Below are 20,371 nucleotides of genomic sequence, written 5' to 3' on the forward strand. Positions count from 1 at the left end.
CACTCCTGCTCTAGCAGGGCTTTGGAGACCTACTGTTCTCCACCACAAAATGGATCTCTTCATAAATACCTGCCCTCCTGTGTTTGTGTGTAGCAGTGGTCATATCCAGGATCCCAGAGCTAAATCCCATGCAGCTTTCCAGGACCATTCCACATTCATGGCTGGATGCTGCAGTCAGAGGACTTAAAAACCCTGAACATTTCTTGACACCAGTTTGCATTTAATTAATCAAGATTACGAGCAGATACATCTATTGGCACATGAGGCACGTTGATTTGAGCATTTTTGTTTTCCTTCCATGTCCTCTCCATTTATTAGGACTGGCAGTCTATGAAAAAGAAATCTGTGGCTGCTGTAATCAAGAGAGATTGAGCTCTTGCTTTTCTCCTACTTTTCATCATTGAATATGATTTGTTGCATATGCCCTGAATTGTGCTTAATGTATGCTGGCTGGAGGGAATTCAGACATTTGGGGAATTTTAATTAATAGCAGCACTGGCAACCTTTTTGCATTATCATGTCACACTGGAACATATCAGTTTTCAAAGCTATTTACATTTAATCTTTTGCCACTTATTTTGTTGCTACCATTACCCTTGGCTTTAATTTTTCTCAGGATGCAAGTTTGTACTGTTCATTAGCCTGAAGATGAATGTTGCAAAACAGGATGCTGGAGTTCCCTGAAGAACAGAGACCTTTCAAATCCTGATCATCTATAGAGAAGTGTTGGGTGCATTTATAAAAATAATCCCTGGCTCTGAAAGCTGAGAAATTGCAGTGATTCACTAACGACTCCCTAATGCTGTAGAGGTCCCATGGTCACTAGCACAGTCATTTCAGTGGGTGGGGAATGGCTTTAGGACAGGGATGAGAGATACAGGAATGATGTTTAAAAGCCAGGAGGGAACAGCAGCCCTTTTCCCCAGCAGACACTGCCCGGGGAGCTCCCACAGGCAAATGCTCCTTCTGGCAGAGCAGACAGCATGCCCTGCTGGCTCCTCACCCCTCCTGCCTGCTCACTCCTGCACACTTCCCAGGACTGCCATTCCCATCTGTCGGGCTCGGGAGGAGGGATGGCTCAGAGCTCTCCCCGGAGGCTGGGCAAGTGTAGGCGCTGGATCCTCTTTCGCTGTCACCTCTGCTGCGCAGGAAGAGACTGTGGGCAGGGCAGTGACTCACTTGCTGATGAATAAGTGATTCAAGCGTGTCTCCAGCAGTGGGACAGACTCATTTCCTCGCCCCCCGTGTCTGCCGTGCCCACTGCCGCGGAGCCGAGACGCTGCTGTGCCGGAGCTGGCAGCCTTTCCACTGCTCCTGGCTGAGAAGAGGATGGGAACCAGGGGTGGAGCAGAGGCTGCTGCTGCTCACACAAATACCTTTGCCAAGGCTCTGCAAAGACACCCGTGGGATGCTGTTTAGACTGTTGCCTTGGGGTAGAAGGGAGCTGCAAATGATTAACTGATGCTCGAGTGGGGAGAATCCCAGCCTCCCAGGAGGACATGGAATTTCTTTTCTAAGCTGCAGCCTGGCCAGCCTTTCACCACACTGTGGCCCTTTGGGTGCTGGACACTGCTGTGGGTCAGGGCTGCTTGTGGCCCCTTTGTGCCAGAAGGCCCTTGCCCAGGGCTGTCCCCAAGCCACAGCCACATGGCCCTGATCACCTGCAGGCAGCTGCCCCAGGAGGATGCTGTCCCTCCATCCTCAGCTCTTCAATGGGGATTTGGGGCAGGAAGGGGATCTGGTGAAAAATGAACAAGCATAGTTCTGCTAAACATGTTTTCTGAGCAGTTTGTGGCTCCCTCGTACTGCAAGAGCAAAGGCTCGCTAAAGATGGCTTGTTTTACAAAGCATTTTCACAAGTAGCTGAGCTGTTAATGTCACTGTTACCTGAGCAGATTTAATTGTGTTGCTTCTTGCTCTCAGCTTAGCGTGACATGCTGAGAATGAAAATCACATACCTTTTTGCCAGGGAAAAAATGCCATGTTCTGGAGCAGTTTTGAGTGTTTCCTCCAGGGATACATTCACATATTGTTCTGAGCAGTTTTTGCTGCCAAGGTTTTCTGTGGCATTTATTAAAAAATGCTTTCAATACCATTCACCTTTTATCATCACCATGGGTTTTGCTGAAATGATGTGTCCCTCTTTCCCACCAATATCACATTATTATGGCGAGTAGTGCACAGATGTGCTCTTGGATGCAAATACAGAAGCTTTTGGAATTAAATCCAAGCTTTTTGAGTGAGGGCATGCACAGCCTTAAGTCTCATTTTCTCCAAAGGGTGTACACTCTTATTTACCAACACTTTCATAGAGGAAGACTGAAAAGAGAAGCATTTCCCAGCTTTTTGTTAGTCCTAATGAATGCCTTCATACTGATCCTCTTTGTGTCTCTTGCTCCTGGTGTCCTGGTGTACACATGCATCCTTTTATTTTAAGGGATAAAAGAAGGAAGTGATTGAAGGATGGATCATGAGTGCTGCCCTGCACACCTTCACCCCTTCAAGCCCTTTTATTCAGGCCTATTCCATAGGCAGCCCCACAGGACGTACTTGCTCAAGCCCCTGTAAGTCTGGGTCACTTCAAAGTGTTCACACTCAGACTTGACTTGCTTGCTTCAGTACCATTTTGCAGAAAAAAAAGTCAGTATTCTGCTTGTGAGCCAGCCCTGTGCGCTGAACTGGAGGGCTGGCTGTGGAGAAGCTTCATAAATCCCAAAAAGCAGCATGTTGACAGAAATACTGACAAATCCATGGCTGCCCTGGCACCACCAGCTACAGCCACAGCGCTCTGTGCCCCAGCAATGCTGCCACAACTCTTCTCTTGCTGTGATCAAAGCACTCATGTTTCAAAGGGAAATTCTTTTAGTCAGACCAAGTAGCCTTTGAATACATTAACTTTAAACCTCCCTAAAAATACTGGCAGCTGCTGTCTGGACTGCCCACATCATAGTTAGAAAGATCACAAGCCACGGTGATACTGATTTATAGAAATTGATCTCTTTAACTCATGACCAGGATTTCCAGCAAATCTGTCCATTATTAACTCTTTAAAGCCAGACAACTGTATTTTTTCAGTTAAAAAAAAATCCATTTCTGCAGATGGACAATTAGGGCAGACTATTCCCACCAAGGGATTAATTTAATAGCCCAGAGTGAGGCAGTTTGAGCAGGGTATTTAATGTCAAAAAGGTGTCCCAAAATTTTTGCAGTTTAAGAATTATCTGGTCTGGTAGAGCTGGTGCCAAGCCACCAATCCAGTTTCTCCCATTTTGTCCATCAGCCCTTGCACTTTGCTGCCAGTGCATGGCACCAGCAGCTGCACAGAACATGTTGAGGTGGGAAGGCATCTGCTGAAGCCTGAATTCAAATCCAGATTAAGGTCTCTCTCCTTTTGGCACTTGCAGGTGGTTTTCTGGAGCACCCCATCAACCTGAGCACTGGGGCCACTTCCTACCCACCCTTCCCTCCACAGCCCAGTGTGGTCATCTGAGAGAGGCTTAGGAAGGTTTGAGTCCTCTTACATTTGGGCATCTCAGAAAACAGGCTGTAGCCTCCCCTGCAGAGCAAACCGAGCCTGAAGGCAGCAGGACACTGAGCTCACCTGGCTCAGCTGGGCATGAGCTGCAAACCTCCCTGCCACAGCACTCAGCAATACCAGCAGCACCCCAGGGTGTTTATCTGACCTGCTTAGAAAGATTTCCAGTGACAGAAACTCTACCACCTTTCCAGGCATCCTGTCCCTGCGCCTCTCTGCTCTCACTGTTTGTTAGAAAGGTTTTCCTACCATTACCCTGAATCCTTTCAGCTATAATTTAAGCCCCTTATCTCCCTGTGAACACGCAGAACAAATTACTTCCCTCCTCTTTGCAGCAGCCTCTTATGTATTTGAAAACTGCTCTCTCACCTTCTTCTCTTTAGGCTAACGCCAGTGCTTTTGGTGTTTACCTCAGCCATGCTTCTGACATCCAGGAGAGTTGGTCATCCAGCAGCTACTGTGCTGAGTAGGATCCATTAAATTTTGGTAGTGAACCAGGCAGCGAGGATTATTTGATAAAGGTGAAATCTTCTATGCCAAACAGAAAATAGTAGCAGCACATTGTCCACAGAGCAGGCCTGTTGGCTGTTGGGCTTCAGAAAACAGGTGGGTTCAGTGGTTTTTGAGTGGATTTTCAAGGATATTTTTCAGCCTGGGATGCAGGGAGCTCTGTTGGACACATGAGATCAGACCCAGATGAGCTTCAGACATGGTTACAAAAAAAGTCCCTAAGCAGGAGAAATCACTGTGCAGTGGTGCTGATCCTCAGATAGCCTCTCCTGAGTAAAAGTGCTGCCATTAAACACAAAAAAGCTGTAAGATTAGTTGGAGAAATTGCAGCTCACTTATTCTCTGCATACTTTATGCTGTATTCGGCTTCCTAGCACTATAGTTAGGAGTGCAGCAATAGTAAGCCAGCCAAGGGCTTTATGCTGCCATTTGGCAGGAGGTAGCAGCCAGGGGGAGGCAGCCGAGCCTCTGCACCCTTTATCCAGCTTTAAATAGCTGCAGCACTAAAGGGCACATGGGAGAGCTCTCAGCCTTTCCCATGGGTTGAGCACCCCTTCTGCCCAGGGTATGCCTGGGGAAGAGATCTTTGCTTTTGAAGGATCAGATTTTGTCTCGAGTCCCAGGCTGTGGGCAGTGCTCAGTATTTGGGGTGCTGCAGGCTGAATGTGGAGTGCATTGTGCCCTGCTCCCCACACCCAGCCCAGGGGCAGCAGGGTGCTCTGGCACACTCCCAGCTCCCCTCCACAGCTGTCTCCTCAGGAGAGTTGAGTAAGACCTGAGCTGTGCTGATGTTCCTTTTGTCTCAGTTTGGTTTGATGGCACTGGACAAAAAAAAAGGTTGTTTTTTCTCCCATCCAAACAGCAGTAGGTGCTTAAACAGTACAAAATGAACTCCCAGCTGCTGCTTCTTGCGTGAAAACTGCTGCAGACATATTTACTGTGCTGATTAAACAGCTCTGCTGCTCTACAGTAAAACAGGGAATTACAGCACTGTATTTGTAATTTTGTTACCATGCTACAATTCATAAATAGTTGTGAAAATAAGGGCACTTACCTACACCATTAGTGAGAGTGCAGTTGCTGTATGGCTGCCGCTTGCTATCAAAAGCCAGGGTACTATGGAATAAATAAAGCTCAGCTCACAACAATATCTTAAAATGACAGCACACTGAATCCACTTCTTCTGTCAAGATATATTTTTATTAAGGGTCAGTATAAACTTCAAAAAAAAATAACCTGAATCATTTTTGCCACTATCTACCCAAAATAGCAAGAGTCTAAACTGAATGCAGCTGAATTTTGAAATAGTCAGCTTCCAGGCACAATATAAATACCTGCCTTTTATAAGGCCATCAGGTAATTTAAATTCATGAGAGTAGCTATAAACATGTATTGAAGTTCTCAGGGGAGAAATGCAGCCCTGAATTACAGGACCAAATCCTGAAAAATATTGTATGCAATATTTTGGCTCTTTCTTTCATGTCAACATGTTGTAAATGAAGATGTATGAAAAACATTTAACATCTGAAAGTTCTCTATATTTAATCTTTCAGCTGAAAAAGTAAACTTTTCAGTAAATACTGCAGCACTGTTTATTTCAAACTTGAAACTGATTTTCCCAATCAGCATTATCAAGCCATCCATAAGTGCACACTTTCTAACATGATGATAAATGGAGTATCCATGCAGTTATTTGAGAGTGAGCTGTATTAGACAAGCAAAATGTTTAAGAATTTTCTGGACAGTGGAGGTAGGAGGGAAAGATTCCAGATTATGCTAAGTTTTCTGGTCTGCCTCTGTCACCACAGATTTGCTTCTACTTTTATCTGACAAAAGAGATTTTCAGTTATTTTTTTCACTCCTTATACTTTGTTGTGATAGCATTACCTACAGTGCAGTAACAATCTAAATAATGTATGTTTCAATCCAGCATTTTAGCTGTCTTCAGAAGTGGTGAAAACACTACATGGTTGAGCCAGAAACACCTATTAGTGCAAGCATAATTTGGAGTATGATTTCTTATGCAAAAATATGAATCTGTAGCTCCTACAGAAAATCAACAAGATTCTTTTACTTTAGGAGACATATTGGACTATGAGAACACCACACACAATCACACAGTTCTTTCATTTTGAAAGGGGCTGTCTTCTACAACGTGCAAAATGAGGCACACACTCTGTTCCAGCCAGTAAGTCTGTTATGCTGGTTAGCTGTCCCATTCTCCATTATTCTGATCATTGTCCTCCTCTTCTTCAGAATCAGCAGACACTTTCTTAATTCTCTGCATGGCTGCCTTAATGCTTCTCTCTAGCTCATTAGGGGATCCTTTACTGACATCTCTCTCAGTATCTCGATTCACTTTTCTGAGTTTAACTCCTTGCCTTATGGCAGAGAGGATGTTGTCCTTCACAGAGGCATATGGATTTGGCTGCTCCACCTTGCGAAGGTGAACTTCACTGCGCTTCAGAGAAGCCAACACTTCATCCATGGAACCTGCAACAGATAAATCTACTGTTACCAGAAAAATGAATGAGGCAACCACACTGAAGAGGTATAAAGCCCTAGCCAGGTGTTCAGGACTCTTCCCTTAATCTTTGTTACTGACAGGAAATAGAATGGTCTGATTGGCACACTTTTTCAAGCTTCTGCAACAGCAAGTTCTGGAACTGCATTTAAAAACCAGTTAAATCTTGAATTTAGAATCCAGTGCCTCTTCATCATTGCACAAGGTTGTGCTCTAAGGAAGAAATGATACACAAAGGACGATGCTCTTTTTCATTACGACTTTATGGGCTTTCAAAAAAATTTCAGTGAACCAAAAAAATCTCTTGCATCCTGTGTTATAAACAATCCACCATCCCTCCTAGCTTGCCCAGAAGCCTGCTGAGACCGCCAATTGCATTTTTGCTCAGCCAAGAGAAAAATGAAAGGATTTGAAGTCAGTGGGAGCCAGATCAGGCCCTACACAGGCAGCTCTTTTCTGTATGGACTTAGAAAACAATTCCTATTTTACAACATGATTTAGATCTCAGGTGTATGTTTCTGAACTTCAGACCATGAAGGACACCATACTGAGAGCTTCCACTAGTCCTCCTGATACACACTAAATTGTGTTTTACTCCTTCTGCTGGATTCTTTGCTGCTTGCTCCAGACTGTCAGGCAGGGAGGCTGTTTCCCTGGACAGCAATAGGTCCAGACCATCTGTGCCTCACAGCTAGAAATATTTTTGCCATGCGCAGTGCACACAAGGTTATGTGATTAACATCAACCACTTGAAATGTAACATTCTGCTAAATCCTATGGTACCCTGAGAGACTCAAAGGGATCAAGGAAAGATCCACCAGGTCGCCTTACAAAGTCTACAAGTGAAGAAGTCTTAAGTCTATTAATTAAATGGGTTGCCTGGTAAAAGATTAGTCAGACTAACAAAGAAGCCTCTCCTGGATTTTCACATACAAAGACATGAGTAGCCCATAACTAAAACCAACATGTTTATCAAGCTGTTTCAGTAAGTTCCTGTGGCAGTAATTTAGCAATTAGTGTTACAGCTACTGATATGATGGTTTTCTGCAAAAAATAGGTGTAGACAACTGTAACCAGATCTCTCAAAAAAAAAAATTTTCTCATCCAAAAATAATGAAAAGACATAAGTGTTAGGCTGTGAATGGCAGTAAATACTAGCTACCAGCAAGGCTGTTCCAATAGCAATCAGACCACTCTGGTGTACAACTTGTGCTGTTAATGAAGGCTTCTTAAGAGCATCTGTGGTAGAGTATCCATGGACATCCCAGACTGAAGTCTGCACTGGATGCACAGTAGTTTGCCATGGTAACTCAACTGTGTCTCAGCCCTTCAGCTACTTGTACTTCCCCACAGCCTGGAAGAACTAAAAATGCTGAACTTCCCCTGGTATTTCTGCCTGTGGTTTGCCTCTTAACTGATAGGATACAAAGGCTGCTTGGATGTATTGTGAAGAGTCAAAAAGGAAAAGGAATGTACCACATTTAAAGACATTCTTCATTCTAGCATAAGCCCCACTGTGAAAAACAACAAAAAAAATTGCTGCCTTCTAACTCAGATCCATCCCTCTGACATAGTCAAAATATCCGCTTGCTTTAGAGATAAAAATAAGCCTGTTAGCAGGATGTAACCAGTGCAGCCTTGGGAGGCTGTGGAGCTCTATTCTCATTCAAACTACTCTTTCAATTGCCAAGTTCAGCCTTCAATTACACCTGCATGATCTTGCTAACAAAGCAAAGGTGTAATCGAGCAGAGTTTCTTCTCTAGAAATGTATGCCAAAGCTATTCACTTGCCTTTCAAATCCTGGTTGAATTCTGCATGAATTCTCTTAGGAAACCTTTATTTAGAAACCAAGCAAATTTTAAGTGGACACAGGCTGTGCACACCTTAGAAACACAACCAGCCCAGTTGCCAGCTCTGTAATACATAAATCATAAACATGAAAGTGTAGCCTTAGTACAGCTACAAATTTACCCACATTGGTCTTCTGATTGGATAATCTGTGAAGTGTCTTAAACAGGACACACAAATCACTGTTACTCATTTAACATCCTGAGCTATGGTCAGTGTTATTGCATGTAGTTTCTTAGACTAAGCTTTCCAAGCGCCTCATTCTCTTGATCAAAATGACACATTATTCTTGTCCAGACACCGAGGGAGGGAGGCCACAAAAATACAGGAAATGCATTAAAAAGCACCAGTTGATGTGAGCCTACTTACCTATGCAATTATTTATAGACCTCCTGGATGAGTCATCCTGTTTGTGCAGTGCAGGGCTTTCTGAGGGGCTATCAGAGCTGAGGGGAAGTGGTTTATCCTGTGTTGCTGATGGTGTTTTGAACTGGAAAGGGAGCGGAGGAGGTGGGGGTGGAGGGGGCAAGGGAGGAGGGGGTGGAGGAGGAGGTGGTGAGGATGGAGAGATCATCAATTCCTCGCTGTGCTTTTGCTCCTCTGTGTCACCATCAGTAACCAAGATCTGGACAGGGATGTCTGCTGGGGTATTCTGACATGAAGCTTCTGGTTCTTTGTCTTCCACAAGCAGTATGCTCTGTGGCTGCTCGAGAGCTGCCCTTGCTCTCGATGAGGGTGCAGGGGACAGGACAGGGATGTCTGCTGGGGGATTCTGACATGAGGTTTTTGGTTCTTTGTCTTCCACAAGCAGTATGCTCTGTGGCTGCTCGAGAGCTGCCCTCACTCTCGATGATGGTGCAGGGGACAGGACTGCTGGGGCTGTCCCTGTGCTCGGTGCAGGTGGAGGGGACAGAACCACAGTCTGCTGAGGGATGACTTGTGGCAGCTTGGGACTGAGAGGCTGGGGACAAGATGTTTTCAGAACAACATGAGCTGGACACTTCTGAAAAACAAATCATAAGGCAGGAGGTCAAATCTCCATTGGACTGGCCTAAACATCAACCCCAAAGAGATAAAAAGCCATGGAGCACCAACCTATCCCACTCACCCATTCAGCAGAAAATTCAACCCTGAATAAATTTAAATGAATAACAAAGTATTTCTTTCAATGCCATTTCCTCACCTGTATTCTTTTGCAACAGATTCCACACCTGGAAACTGTATTTTTACAAGATTTAATCCTCTTGACTCATTACACATTTATTTTAGCTATCCAAATGGTTGTCTCTGATTTGGACCACGTTCACACATGAGCTATGGCTACTTTCTGATGTGTTTTGACAACATTTAGGACTACTGTAGTTCACAGTACTTGCCTCCCTGAATGCTTTCAGCCTCTCCAGTGTTTTCTGACGTTCCTGGCTTATCCAAGCTTTTTTCTTTTTCTCCTCCTCTTTTTGTTTGTCTCTCTTCTGCATTAAAACACAAGTGAGCTTTAGTGTGTGAAAACAAGCAGCTGCCAGATTCCCCAAGGCTGCTGTTTGGTACTCACTATCTGTATGCTGTGGTGCTGCTGGAAGCGTTTTCTGCTCTCCTCTGCCTGTTGTAGTCTCTGCCGATGGCTCGCTTCACATTGGTCCTGGGAGAAGAGCAGAATTCATGCAACTCTCAGTCAGTTCACATTTCCTGTGCACCAGCTGTGTCATTAATTCCTGCGCACAGGCCACTAAATAGCAACCATGGCTGAGTGCTTGGCAGTGCCAAGAAAGATGGCTAAGCTCAACTAGTGTCAGATCTGAGACCCTGACGGTGAAAATCTCTGAAATCTGTGGGACTCCTTCATGGCTAGTGCCAATGCAACCTTTTATTCTCCTAACTAGCTATATTTTTATTCATGCTGCAGCAAAAATATATCCAGACCTTTCCTGATCCCTCTGTCTCACACTTTGGTTAAAAAAAGAGAGGAAAAAAAAAAAGAAAGTAATACAAAAAAATAAGAAAGAAGCTCATGCAAAGACAAGAGGAAGAAGGTAAGAAGGCAGCTAGCTTACAAGGCTATGTCCACCCCCCGCCTTCCTTATTTGCCATAGCTCCCAAGTATGAAAGGCAGAGAATCAAAGGGATGGGAAGCAAAATGAATGCCTAGCAAGGGTAGCTTCTATTAGTCACAAGTGCCACAGAGAAGCTGCAGCCTTCAGTGTTTTCTCTGGGAGTAGGTTTTTGTCTCTGCACAGAGGGGGATTATCCACATGGCTAGAGAAGCATTTGCAAATCACGTGGCATTTGGCTTCAGTGTTATACAGTCAATAGACAGCAATTAAGTAAATGAAAACGGAAGCAAAAGAAATGTCTGCCAAGGAAGCATTTGCAAGCAAGACAGTGATGGCTCTTGGAATGACATTTCCAATGTCATTCCCAGTTTGTCCAGGCTAGTGAGGGATAGAAGGTCAGACAGACTGGAACCTGAACTCTGGTCTCTGCCCCAGCAGAACTGCAGGTGCAAGGTAAACTCATCTCACTGGGAAGGTTCATGAGAGTCAACTTGTGTCTTCCTAGTGTTCTGCTCTGAATGGGAAAGAAAGGAAAAACTGCCCTTTGCACAGAACTGAGAGGCTGGAGAGAGAACTGCAGCTGTTAGTTTCCCCTTCCTCCTGTTAAAAGGTAAAGTATCAGTGTGTGGGCTGTCCTATCACTGCAGCTGCCTTCACAGAAGGCCAGTTTCCTCCTGAACTGCAGCTGCTTTGGAAAAGGCTGCTAGGGCAAAGCTCCAGCTGGTCCCACAGAACTCTGGTAAGGTCTAGCTGATGGGGGAACACCTGGGTCACCCAGGTAAGTTTGTGCTCTCTGAGCCAGAGACACACCATGGAGTGTAAAGCTGGCTTAAAATCACACTGCCCCTCTTTCTGCTTGCAGGCCTTGGCACCAAGTCACGATTATCTTGTACGCTCCACCCAAACTTCCCTAATCGTTTCCTGTCCATCCCTCATGAGTCATGAGCTGAAGAAAATGCACATCTCCAGGACTGCATTTACTTTTTTGTTCCTGAGGTAGGCTCTCCTCGCACAGACAGTCCCACGCTTTGTCTCCAACTGCTTAGTCTTCTGCCTCAGCATCGTCATTGCTGACAAGTTAGCGTAATGTTGTCCCATGGTCTGTTCAATGACCTTGAGCTCCTCAGGATTTTCACATGTATCATAGTAAACAACTTCATCCTGTTGCTCTAAAAAGGCATTTGGCAGTTTTTAAGAAACCAAAAATTGCCACAATTATTTAAACATTTAAAGAGCTAATGACATTTTAAAAGCCATTGAAGGCAGTGAGTTAGTTATGGGTAAGTGTAATGCTCCAGAGCAGAGCTGGGTCCTTCACACTCTTATGCAAACATGTCACATTACTCACAGGGGTGCTTTGCAGGATCAAATTTGTGCTGTTAGCATTTGTTATTAAGCTTCCTCTTTCAAATGTCTCCCTGTGTTTTAACTCCTACTTTCACCAACTGGAGTTTTCCTGGAAAATGAAGACTGCTCTGATCAACACTGGGTGTCTTGTTTTACTATTTACCATGCTTTAGTTATGTAACAACTGGCAGTAATGTTTACTTCACAGTGTACATGGTAACAGAACTCATAAGCACAAATAAGAACAGGACTGGTGCCTAATTTGGTATAAATATTTCACAAAGAGACACTTAAACTGGCATACAGTACTCTTCAGGTACCATTCTAGCTATAATCACCTCCTTTTGTCATTATAGGATGTATTTTGTAGATTAGAATAGATTATGATAAATTACAGGACCTATTTCAGCAGGTTCACGATATCCACAGTTTCTGTACATAGATCTTTTAACTATGCAAGAAGTTGAGCACTGTCAATATAAGTCATTCCATGCTAAACCAGGGCATGCACATATCACAGCTGCTGGCAAAATGAGCAACCAGTGTGGCTTTAAAAAAAAAATTGTGTTATCAAATTAGTGTCTAACTAATCAACAGGCAAAATATCAGATGGTGCCACAGCCTTAATGTTTTCCAACAATGCTTTCTACTATCAAGACCCAAGCAGTGACATCCTTTCTTTAAGTGAAAACACAGCAGGCTATGTCACTCCTGTGTTCTGAATACGTGCTTAAAAGTATTTTATTCTCACCTTTAATCTGTCTCTTTATAGTGTCCAACTGTACAATAAGCAGCATCTCTTCATGTTTCAATACTTCAAGCTGTACATTATATAATTCCAGCTGTGTTTCATAATACTGTATTTCCAGCTCCTCCACTACACTCAAGTTCTCTTCCTGTTCACCAAGATTCTCCATCTGTAACAGAAAATAAAAAGCATTAGGAACAAAATATGCACACAGGAAACATGTCTGGATGCACAAATACCTGTAAAGAGCCTGGGCTAACTGGCAGCTGCTTTGCTATGGAAACAGCAGAGCATTAGAAATGGCTTGGAGCAGAAACTCAGAGGAGCAGAGATCCTCATTAACCTAAATTGTAAATTTACCTTAAGTTTACCAGGAGAGACTTCATTATAATCTGCACAAATGATACTGCTCCTGAAAACAATTATGTATGGTACAGTGCACTGCTCTTGGAAAACAAATATCACGTATTTCTAGCAGCAGTTAGATGGCATCAGAGATTAATATTTAATAAGTATTCTTATTTTTCATTGTCCTCTGAAAATAGTATCTGGTCTTTATCTCCCTAAAACTAACAATTTTGAAGATTAATATCGCAAATGTTTAAACGATACTTGAATAGTACAAGCATGTATCTTAAGCTTTGCTATGTGTCCTCAAACATGCAGAAGCAATTAAAAAACTGCAGACATGCATTTTCCAGAACTTAAAACCATGCTGAAAACCTAAATTGTTTCACAGACAAAGACTTCAAAAGCCTACTCCCATGACCATTTTGGTAGGTTTTGATCAGCCTTTCAAAGAACAGTGACAGAAAAGGAGGCTTTTAAGGTCTTACAAGTTTCTGAATGCCACTTCTCTTCTGTTTCAGGCACAACTCTCTTGCCCTCAGATGCTGAAGAGTTTCTTTTGCTAACATGTATTTCAGGTTTTCTAGTCGTGGCAAAGCTGATGCCCAGGTGGTTTTACCAAATCTCTCCTCATCTTGTTCCATCTGTTTGTGCATTGCTGTAGATTCAAACATGGCAGTAAGACATGAGAAATGCAGTATACTAATAGCCCTTGTGTATTTCTGAAGTATTAAAAAAGCTAATCCTATTAAGTGATTTCTGAAGCTTTAGAAATTACAAGATTACAAGGTTGAATTTGTGATTTTATATATATATAAGTAAAATACTTCATTGTACCATGGAAACATGGCCTAACAGTTGCACAGCAACATACTCTGTTCACATGCTGAAATCTTTCAGGCTTGCACATCAAGCATTAAAAGCACCCACAGGTTTTGTTCAGAGGTTTGCAGCCAACAGTCTCAGGCAAGCCAAATCCAAGTTGTAAACCAAATTGGTTAAAAGATATAAATCTTAAGTGAATAAAATACTTAAGCTGGTCATTCACCTGAACCTCAGGTTCAGCACAGAGATAAGAAAAGCTCTCAGTCACCTAATCTAAGTGTTTACACAACCTTTTGTGTAAATCATTCCAATTACCTGCCAGAGCCTTTACAGTTTCCTTGAAGTAGTTCACAGTGATATCCTGAATGGAGCACACAGCACTCTCAGCTCGCTTAGTCCATTCTTCAGCATCTTTCTGCAAAGCTGCTACTCTTCTAGGCCCCAAATTTTCATACTGCAAAGATTTCTGCAAGGACACAAAATTCTCAGTTACCACCTGGTTTCCACAGAGGTGCAGTCCTACTTTGCCACACTTGGACACATTTCAAGCATGGTGGCAAACACGACCTTCCCCTCACCTGTCACAAAGTGAATCACTGCTCATGCCTGTTTCTCATTCTCTAGGCCAGTTCAGAACTGTTGTTCCCCAATCCTGACCTCACGTTTAAGTTTGATTTCATTTACTTCTTAAAATATTTTTAAATCATCATCTTAAAAATCATGTCCAACACAAGTGTTTGTAGTTGTTACTAAAAGTAACTCAAACCCACTCTTCTCTGTGCAATGTTCTCTTCTATTTTTTCCCCCACGTGTTGACAGCACATTGCACCAGCAGGTTCTCCAGTTTGGCACTTCTTTCACACAGGAACAGAGATACAGAAAAGAAATGTAAGAGAATGTTTTCAAGTCCATGAAGTATACATGGGTACAAGCCTAGTATTCAAATATATTTTTTAAAGGATTGTACTTCAAATGAGCCTAAATATCCCTTAGAGGTTGTTTTGGGGTTTTTTTAATACTAAGTTTCATTCTTTCTAATTTCCACTTTAATTTTCATAACACTACATTGAAAATTTTATTGTCACAGGTTTAGACCTTCAGTATCCAAGCACCTTCATCTAAACTTAAAACTGTTCTGCTCTTTTTGAGAACATTAACAGCTCACTTTGAACTTTAATTTTAACACACTAGGAAAATCAAAATAGTAAATGACTGTCATTTCCAGTGGCATCATACCTTTCGGAATGTGCTTCCAGTTTAAGATGGACATAAAACAAAGTGAATGCAGTGACAACTGACATGTTTTAATCTGCACTTCTAGCAGGTTGTAGCAGTAATAGGAAACTCCTTTTAGTGGGAAGGTCTCTGTCTTCTGTTCTACCACCACAACTGAGTTAATTTGGTGCATCAGCATTCCTGGGGGATGACATTCTCAATGTCACAAACTAATCCCACAGAAGGTGGCACAACAAAGGCTACTTAGATCGATGTAAAATAAGCCTCCCAGAGAGCAAACCCCAGGGAGGTGAAGCCTGGGGATATTCTCCTTTTAAGTGGGACACTGGTGGGAAGACAGCTGCAGTTCAAGCCATTACCATGGACTCAGAGATCCTCTGAGAGTGGCTCTGCATTAACTCTGAATTTGTCAGTCATGTTTGGTGGTTCAGCAGAAGAGAAAAAAAAACAGGTACAGACAGAAGTAGGGAACGTTCCATGATTTGAGTCTAAACTACTCCAAGAGCAGCTGATGCCCCACTATGTAGCTTGGCCTTTCACTTTGTAAAGACAGACTTACCAGGATTTCCAGTTTGTACAGTGTCGCCAGCTCTCGCATATCTCTGAAGGGCTGCAGTAAATACTGGTAGAATTGTGTTGCCATGGTGACCAAATCCTGATAAGCTTCATCTTCTTCTTCATAAACCTTCATCAAAGCCACCATTGTGTCAGCACTTTTATGCTGCTGCAGAACCTAGAGGGATAAAAGGTAAGTCAGACATGGTTGTTTTGCATTTGTGTGTGCTGGATGCTGCCAGGCTCCTGCCAGGCAGGAAGGACCTGTCCTTCCACAGCCAGGAACTCCCACTGCACAGGAGGCCTGTGCCAGGCATTGTGCAGCAGCCCCAGATGAAAATACCTCCAATTCCACACTGCTAAAGGCACTAATTGCTGCATGTTTCATTAGGAGCCTGCAAGGAGCATCCTGCCTAGGGCAGCCATCAGAAACATTCTAATAACTGTGTCCAGATGACCTGGTTGCTGCTTTTTATAAACATAAATGGAATCTTGGGAAGTCTGTGTACTGGAAGCACAGGCAAGGTATTCTTAAACTAGCTCTTGTGCTGCTTCCATAATTACTAAATGCCTGCTAATGAGTTTCTGGATCCAGAATTTCTGACTTCAGGCACAGAAAAAAAAACAGATTGGCATTTACTTTCAATATACCCTGCAGTTAAATTCCTTTAAGATTTGTATAATTTGTAACAGCTTATTGTAACCTCAGTTCTAGTGATATTACACTTTGTAAGTCATAATTCTTCCATGGAATTACTACCCTTCTGATACACTAGTCTCTATTTATTTCCTTCTATGACAAAATACAAACTTGGGGATTTCCCCTCAATTGCTTTTGTTTACTGGCACCAATCAAAGCTTCAAAGATTTTTAACATCAGCTGGCAGAGAGCATGGCATGCTCTACATGCCAGGATAGTGAGCTGTCTGAGAGAACACAGCTAAGTTCCACTGAGAAACAGACCTTCCTGGAAGGACAGTGTGTGCTCTACAGCTCCATAAAGAGAGCAGTGGATGGGAGGGAGGTGTGTGCTACTAGCAATGAGAAAAAGCTTTACAGAGAATAAGCTTGGTTGTGTTGCAACTGGAAAGCACTGAAATTAAACCATCACCTTTGCTCTTGCCAGCTGAGTCTGGCTTAGACAGAAGGAACAGAGCTCCCACGTATGGAAGCACCTCCCCAGAGAAAATCTGTGGAAGTCAGTTCAAGGGCATTTCTCACCCACCTGTCTGCAGGCCTGGCACAGGCATGACAGGGGAACAAGAGAATCTGAACTGCAACATTTCTGATAATCCCATATATGCCCAGCCCCCTAGGCCTCCCCAGGAGCTTGTGGTAGCTTTCACAGTCTGCTTTTGCCCCACTTTTGAAGCCAAATGCAACAGCTGACTTTCTGATTCCCATTCTAAAAGCAAGTAGTGAGGGTCATGCTGCTCCTGGAGGATGCTTAGAGTGAGTAGAGGGGAAGCATTAGCGAAGGACATGAATGTAAAAAGGGAAAAAGGATGTCCTGGTACTTCAGGTTGGTTTAATGTCTATTTCTTGAATCTTGCATAACTTTGTCTAGAGTGCAGTATAGTGAACTTATGTCCCTGTTAGGCCTGCAAGTACTGGAAGGACAAGCAAGGTATTCTCAAGCACCACTCTACAGTACATTTAGCCATATCTAAAATATAGCTGGAAATAGCAGAGGCACCAAGTTGTACTTCACCACCAAGCCCCAAAGTGCTACACAGCTGCATGTGCTTGTGCAGCTTCCAAAAGAACATGGTGGCTGGAATGTATTTCTAACTGGGCTGTGAACTGAGCCAGTGACAGACACTGACTTTTGTATACAACAAGGTACTTGTTCATGTAAACTAAAGCTGTGTTTTTAAAAACAGTGTCTTTCTGAAAAAGTAGTGTTGTCACATCTGTTAAATACTGCAGTAGGAAACAGAAGGCTCAAGTCAACTGTCATAACTTTCCTCCAAAGCAGGATGACTTTCATAAAATACCTTTCATCTTACTTTGCCAGAAAATAGACTGTAAACAGGTACTGAAAGAAACAGCAGCAACACGCTGGTGAGCCTGAGGTATCTGTAACTCTTCAACATTCCAATGTCCTAACTGCAACTGTGTTACTACATACCACCCTTTGAATCCACACTTACAAGAAGGGGAAAAAATCCAGGAACACATGCACAGCAAGAAGAAACTTAAGGTACCAAAAGAAGAAAGTGCTAACATCATCATTACTTCATACAGTCATTAGGGCAGGATTTAACACTTATAAAAACCAAAACAAACGAAAAAGCCCTACACACAATTTCTTTGAATACAAACTACTTATTTGTTATAGGACCAGGGCTAAATTTAGTCTTAGACTGAGACCCCCGCAGTTATAAGCATTACTGCAAACATGTCGTCTGAGACCGTCATAGAAAGGTTAGAAAATTAACACATGATTGTATTCTCCTCTTCGGTTACTGTTCCACCCATTGCACAACCCTGCTGGATGTTTTTAGCAATGGGTTTTTGTGGGAGTGCACACAGCTGATGACACTTAGTACCTGAGAAAGTGGCTTAACTTGGCGGCTTCCAGACAATAAAAAAAAGGGTTTGTGCAAGCACAAATCTGAACATTGCACAACACTAGGAGCACGATGATATCAGTGACTTGGTCACCCTTGCTAACGTCAGTCTGCCCTCATCGATGAAGGTCCCGCAGCAGCAGCGGCTGCCAGGCTCATCGTGCAACTGCCAGGTGTGCCAAGCTGAGCTCAGACAGGTGCACCCGTGAGCTGGGCTGCAGCACCGAGCACTGCAGACGGTGCTACTCCGAGGGGTCCCTTCTCCTGCCCGCAGGGCTGGCCCGGCAGCATCCACCCCCGCACCCCTCGGGCCAGCCCCGCTCCCGGGCCTCTCCGCCCCGCGCCCGGCCCCGGGGCCCGTACCCGCCGCAGGGCCTCCTTGGCCCGGGCCAGGTGGCCGCGCAGGGCCTTCCCGCGGAGCTCCTGGAGGCTCTCGAAGTACTCGTCGTCGCAGCAGCGGTCGGCGGCGAAGAGCGCGTCCAGCACCACGCGACAGCCGCAGAGCTCCAGGGCCCAGCCCAGGTAGAGCTCCAGCGCCCGGCACAGCTCCTGCAGCTCGGCCTCGTCCGGCGCGGCGCCGCCGGGGAACAGCAAGGCCCAGAGCCCGCCGGCGGCCGCGCCGGGCAGCGCGGGCGGCAGCTCGGGGAAGGCGGGCTCCAGGCGCGGGCACACGGCCGACAGCTGCCGGTGGACGCCGCGCAGGGCCGGCGCCGAGAACAGCCCGGCCCAGCTCTGCGGGGCCTGCGCCGCCGCCTCCGCCCGCCCGTGGCAGGTCACCGCGAACGCGCCCTCCGCGCCGTTCCAGCCCACAAGGAAGCGGAGCCGCGGCGGCGGCTGAGGCTCGGCGAAGGCGGTGTCGCGCACGGCCACCCACCCCTCCAGGCTGTCGGGCTGCGGCTCCATCGCGGCGGCGGCGGCCCCGCGGGCCCCGGAGCGAAACAGAAACCGAGCGCCGGGCGGGGCGGGGCCGCGGCGCGTCAGAGGCAGCTCGCGAGCCCATTGGCGGGAGCTGCAGGGGGCGTGGTCATTACCCAGGGTGGGGTCAAATGGGCGTGGCCAATGAGGAGGCGGGGCCAGGGCGGCCCTCACGGCGGGCGTGGAAAATAGTGCAATAGCAAAGGGAGCGAGAGGGGCGGCTCCGGGAAAGGGTCATTTTCACGGGATCATGGAATGGGTTCGGAGGGGACTCCGCAGAACATCGCGTTCCAACGCCTCTGCCATGGGCACGGGCTCCTTCCACCAAGCCAGGTTGCTCAGAGCTCCATCCAGCCTGGCCTTGGGCGCCTTCAGGGATGGGGCATCCACAGCTGCCTTGGGCGACCTGTGTCAGGCCCTCACCACCCTCACAATAAAGCATTTCTTCCCACTATACAATCTAAAACTACTCTCTTTCAATCTGAACCCATCCCCCCTTGTCCCGTCAGTACATGCTCTTGCAAACAGTCTTGCCCCATCTCTCCTGTGTGTTTCCTTCAGAAGGGTCAGGCTTTGTGAGCTGAGCCGCTGTGTCTGTGAGGGGCGGTGGCAGGGAGCACAGGACACACAGCCCACGCTGTGCCACTGCCGGAGGGGCGGTTTTCCTCACGGCCATCATTCCTGTGCTCCTCGCAGAAATCCACAAGTTGTGCTTTCTCCAAAGCCGGGCAAAACCCCACACTGCTTCCCCATGCTGCACTGAGCCAGCACGGAGCCCTGCGGCCACAGAGAGCCCCATGGTGCTTGTCCTGACAGCCAGCTCGGGCCCAGCTCACCGTGCTGTGTGTCAAGGCTGCCCGAACGCCGCCTCAGCACTGAGGGGAGCAAAGAGCAGCACGGTGACTGTGTGTCACTGCTCTCCTGCTCAGGCCCTGTGTCCAAAGCAGAATTTAATTCACTATACACCGAGTGTTATATTCTAGTCTTTGGCAGCAAAGCTGACACTGCTAATTTTTCAAGAAACCAAAGGCCTACAAGATAGTGTAGTTTAACACAAAGCAAAAATAAGCTCTCGTTTGAAAAATTAATCAAATCTGTCAGACAGCATAAATGTTAATGTTTCAGCAAGGGCTGCGTCTCTTATGTGAAAACACTTCTGTTCTAATCTCACAGATGATAGAAGCACTGTTAGTGGTAATGAGATCGTGCCTACATGGGCAATTAACTTGTGATTCTTCACCCAACAGCAAACAATTGCACTGCTAGAAAAGCAAGGAAGTGACACCAAGATAATTGGAAAAGGAGGAGAAAGCAGAGCTGTGTCAAGATCTAATAGATGTCGTCCCTTGAGCTGT

General features: G+C 45.2%; 1 protein-coding gene across 2 annotated transcripts; it reads right to left on the reverse strand.

The window, feature by feature from the left end:
- Positions 1–5,223: 5,223 nt before the first annotated feature.
- Positions 5,224–19,116, reverse strand: WHAMM (WASP homolog associated with actin, golgi membranes and microtubules). 2 transcript variants are annotated; one of them, XM_085070524.1, is made up of 10 exons: positions 18,976–19,116; positions 15,533–15,706; positions 14,053–14,203; positions 13,401–13,570; positions 12,568–12,733; positions 11,451–11,638; positions 9,971–10,057; positions 9,795–9,890; positions 8,788–9,421; positions 5,224–6,538 (listed from the first exon to the last, which is right to left on the reverse strand). In XM_085070524.1, the coding sequence occupies exons 1-10, from the start codon at positions 19,099–19,101 to the stop codon at positions 6,252–6,254; spliced, it is 2,079 nt and encodes a 692-aa protein (XP_084926650.1). In that variant the 5' UTR covers positions 19,102–19,116; the 3' UTR covers positions 5,224–6,251. The 2 variants fall into 2 exon arrangements, with proteins under 2 accessions (XP_084926650.1, XP_084926649.1); XM_085070523.1 differs by having other exon boundaries at positions 18,465–19,063.
- Positions 19,117–20,371: the final 1,255 nt, after the last annotated feature.

Source organism: Lichenostomus cassidix, chromosome 10, assembly GCF_008360975.1.
Source record: "Lichenostomus cassidix isolate B80296 chromosome 10, HeHo_3.0, whole genome shotgun sequence".
In the NCBI taxonomy this organism is placed as follows: domain Eukaryota; kingdom Metazoa; phylum Chordata; class Aves; order Passeriformes; family Meliphagidae; genus Lichenostomus; species Lichenostomus cassidix.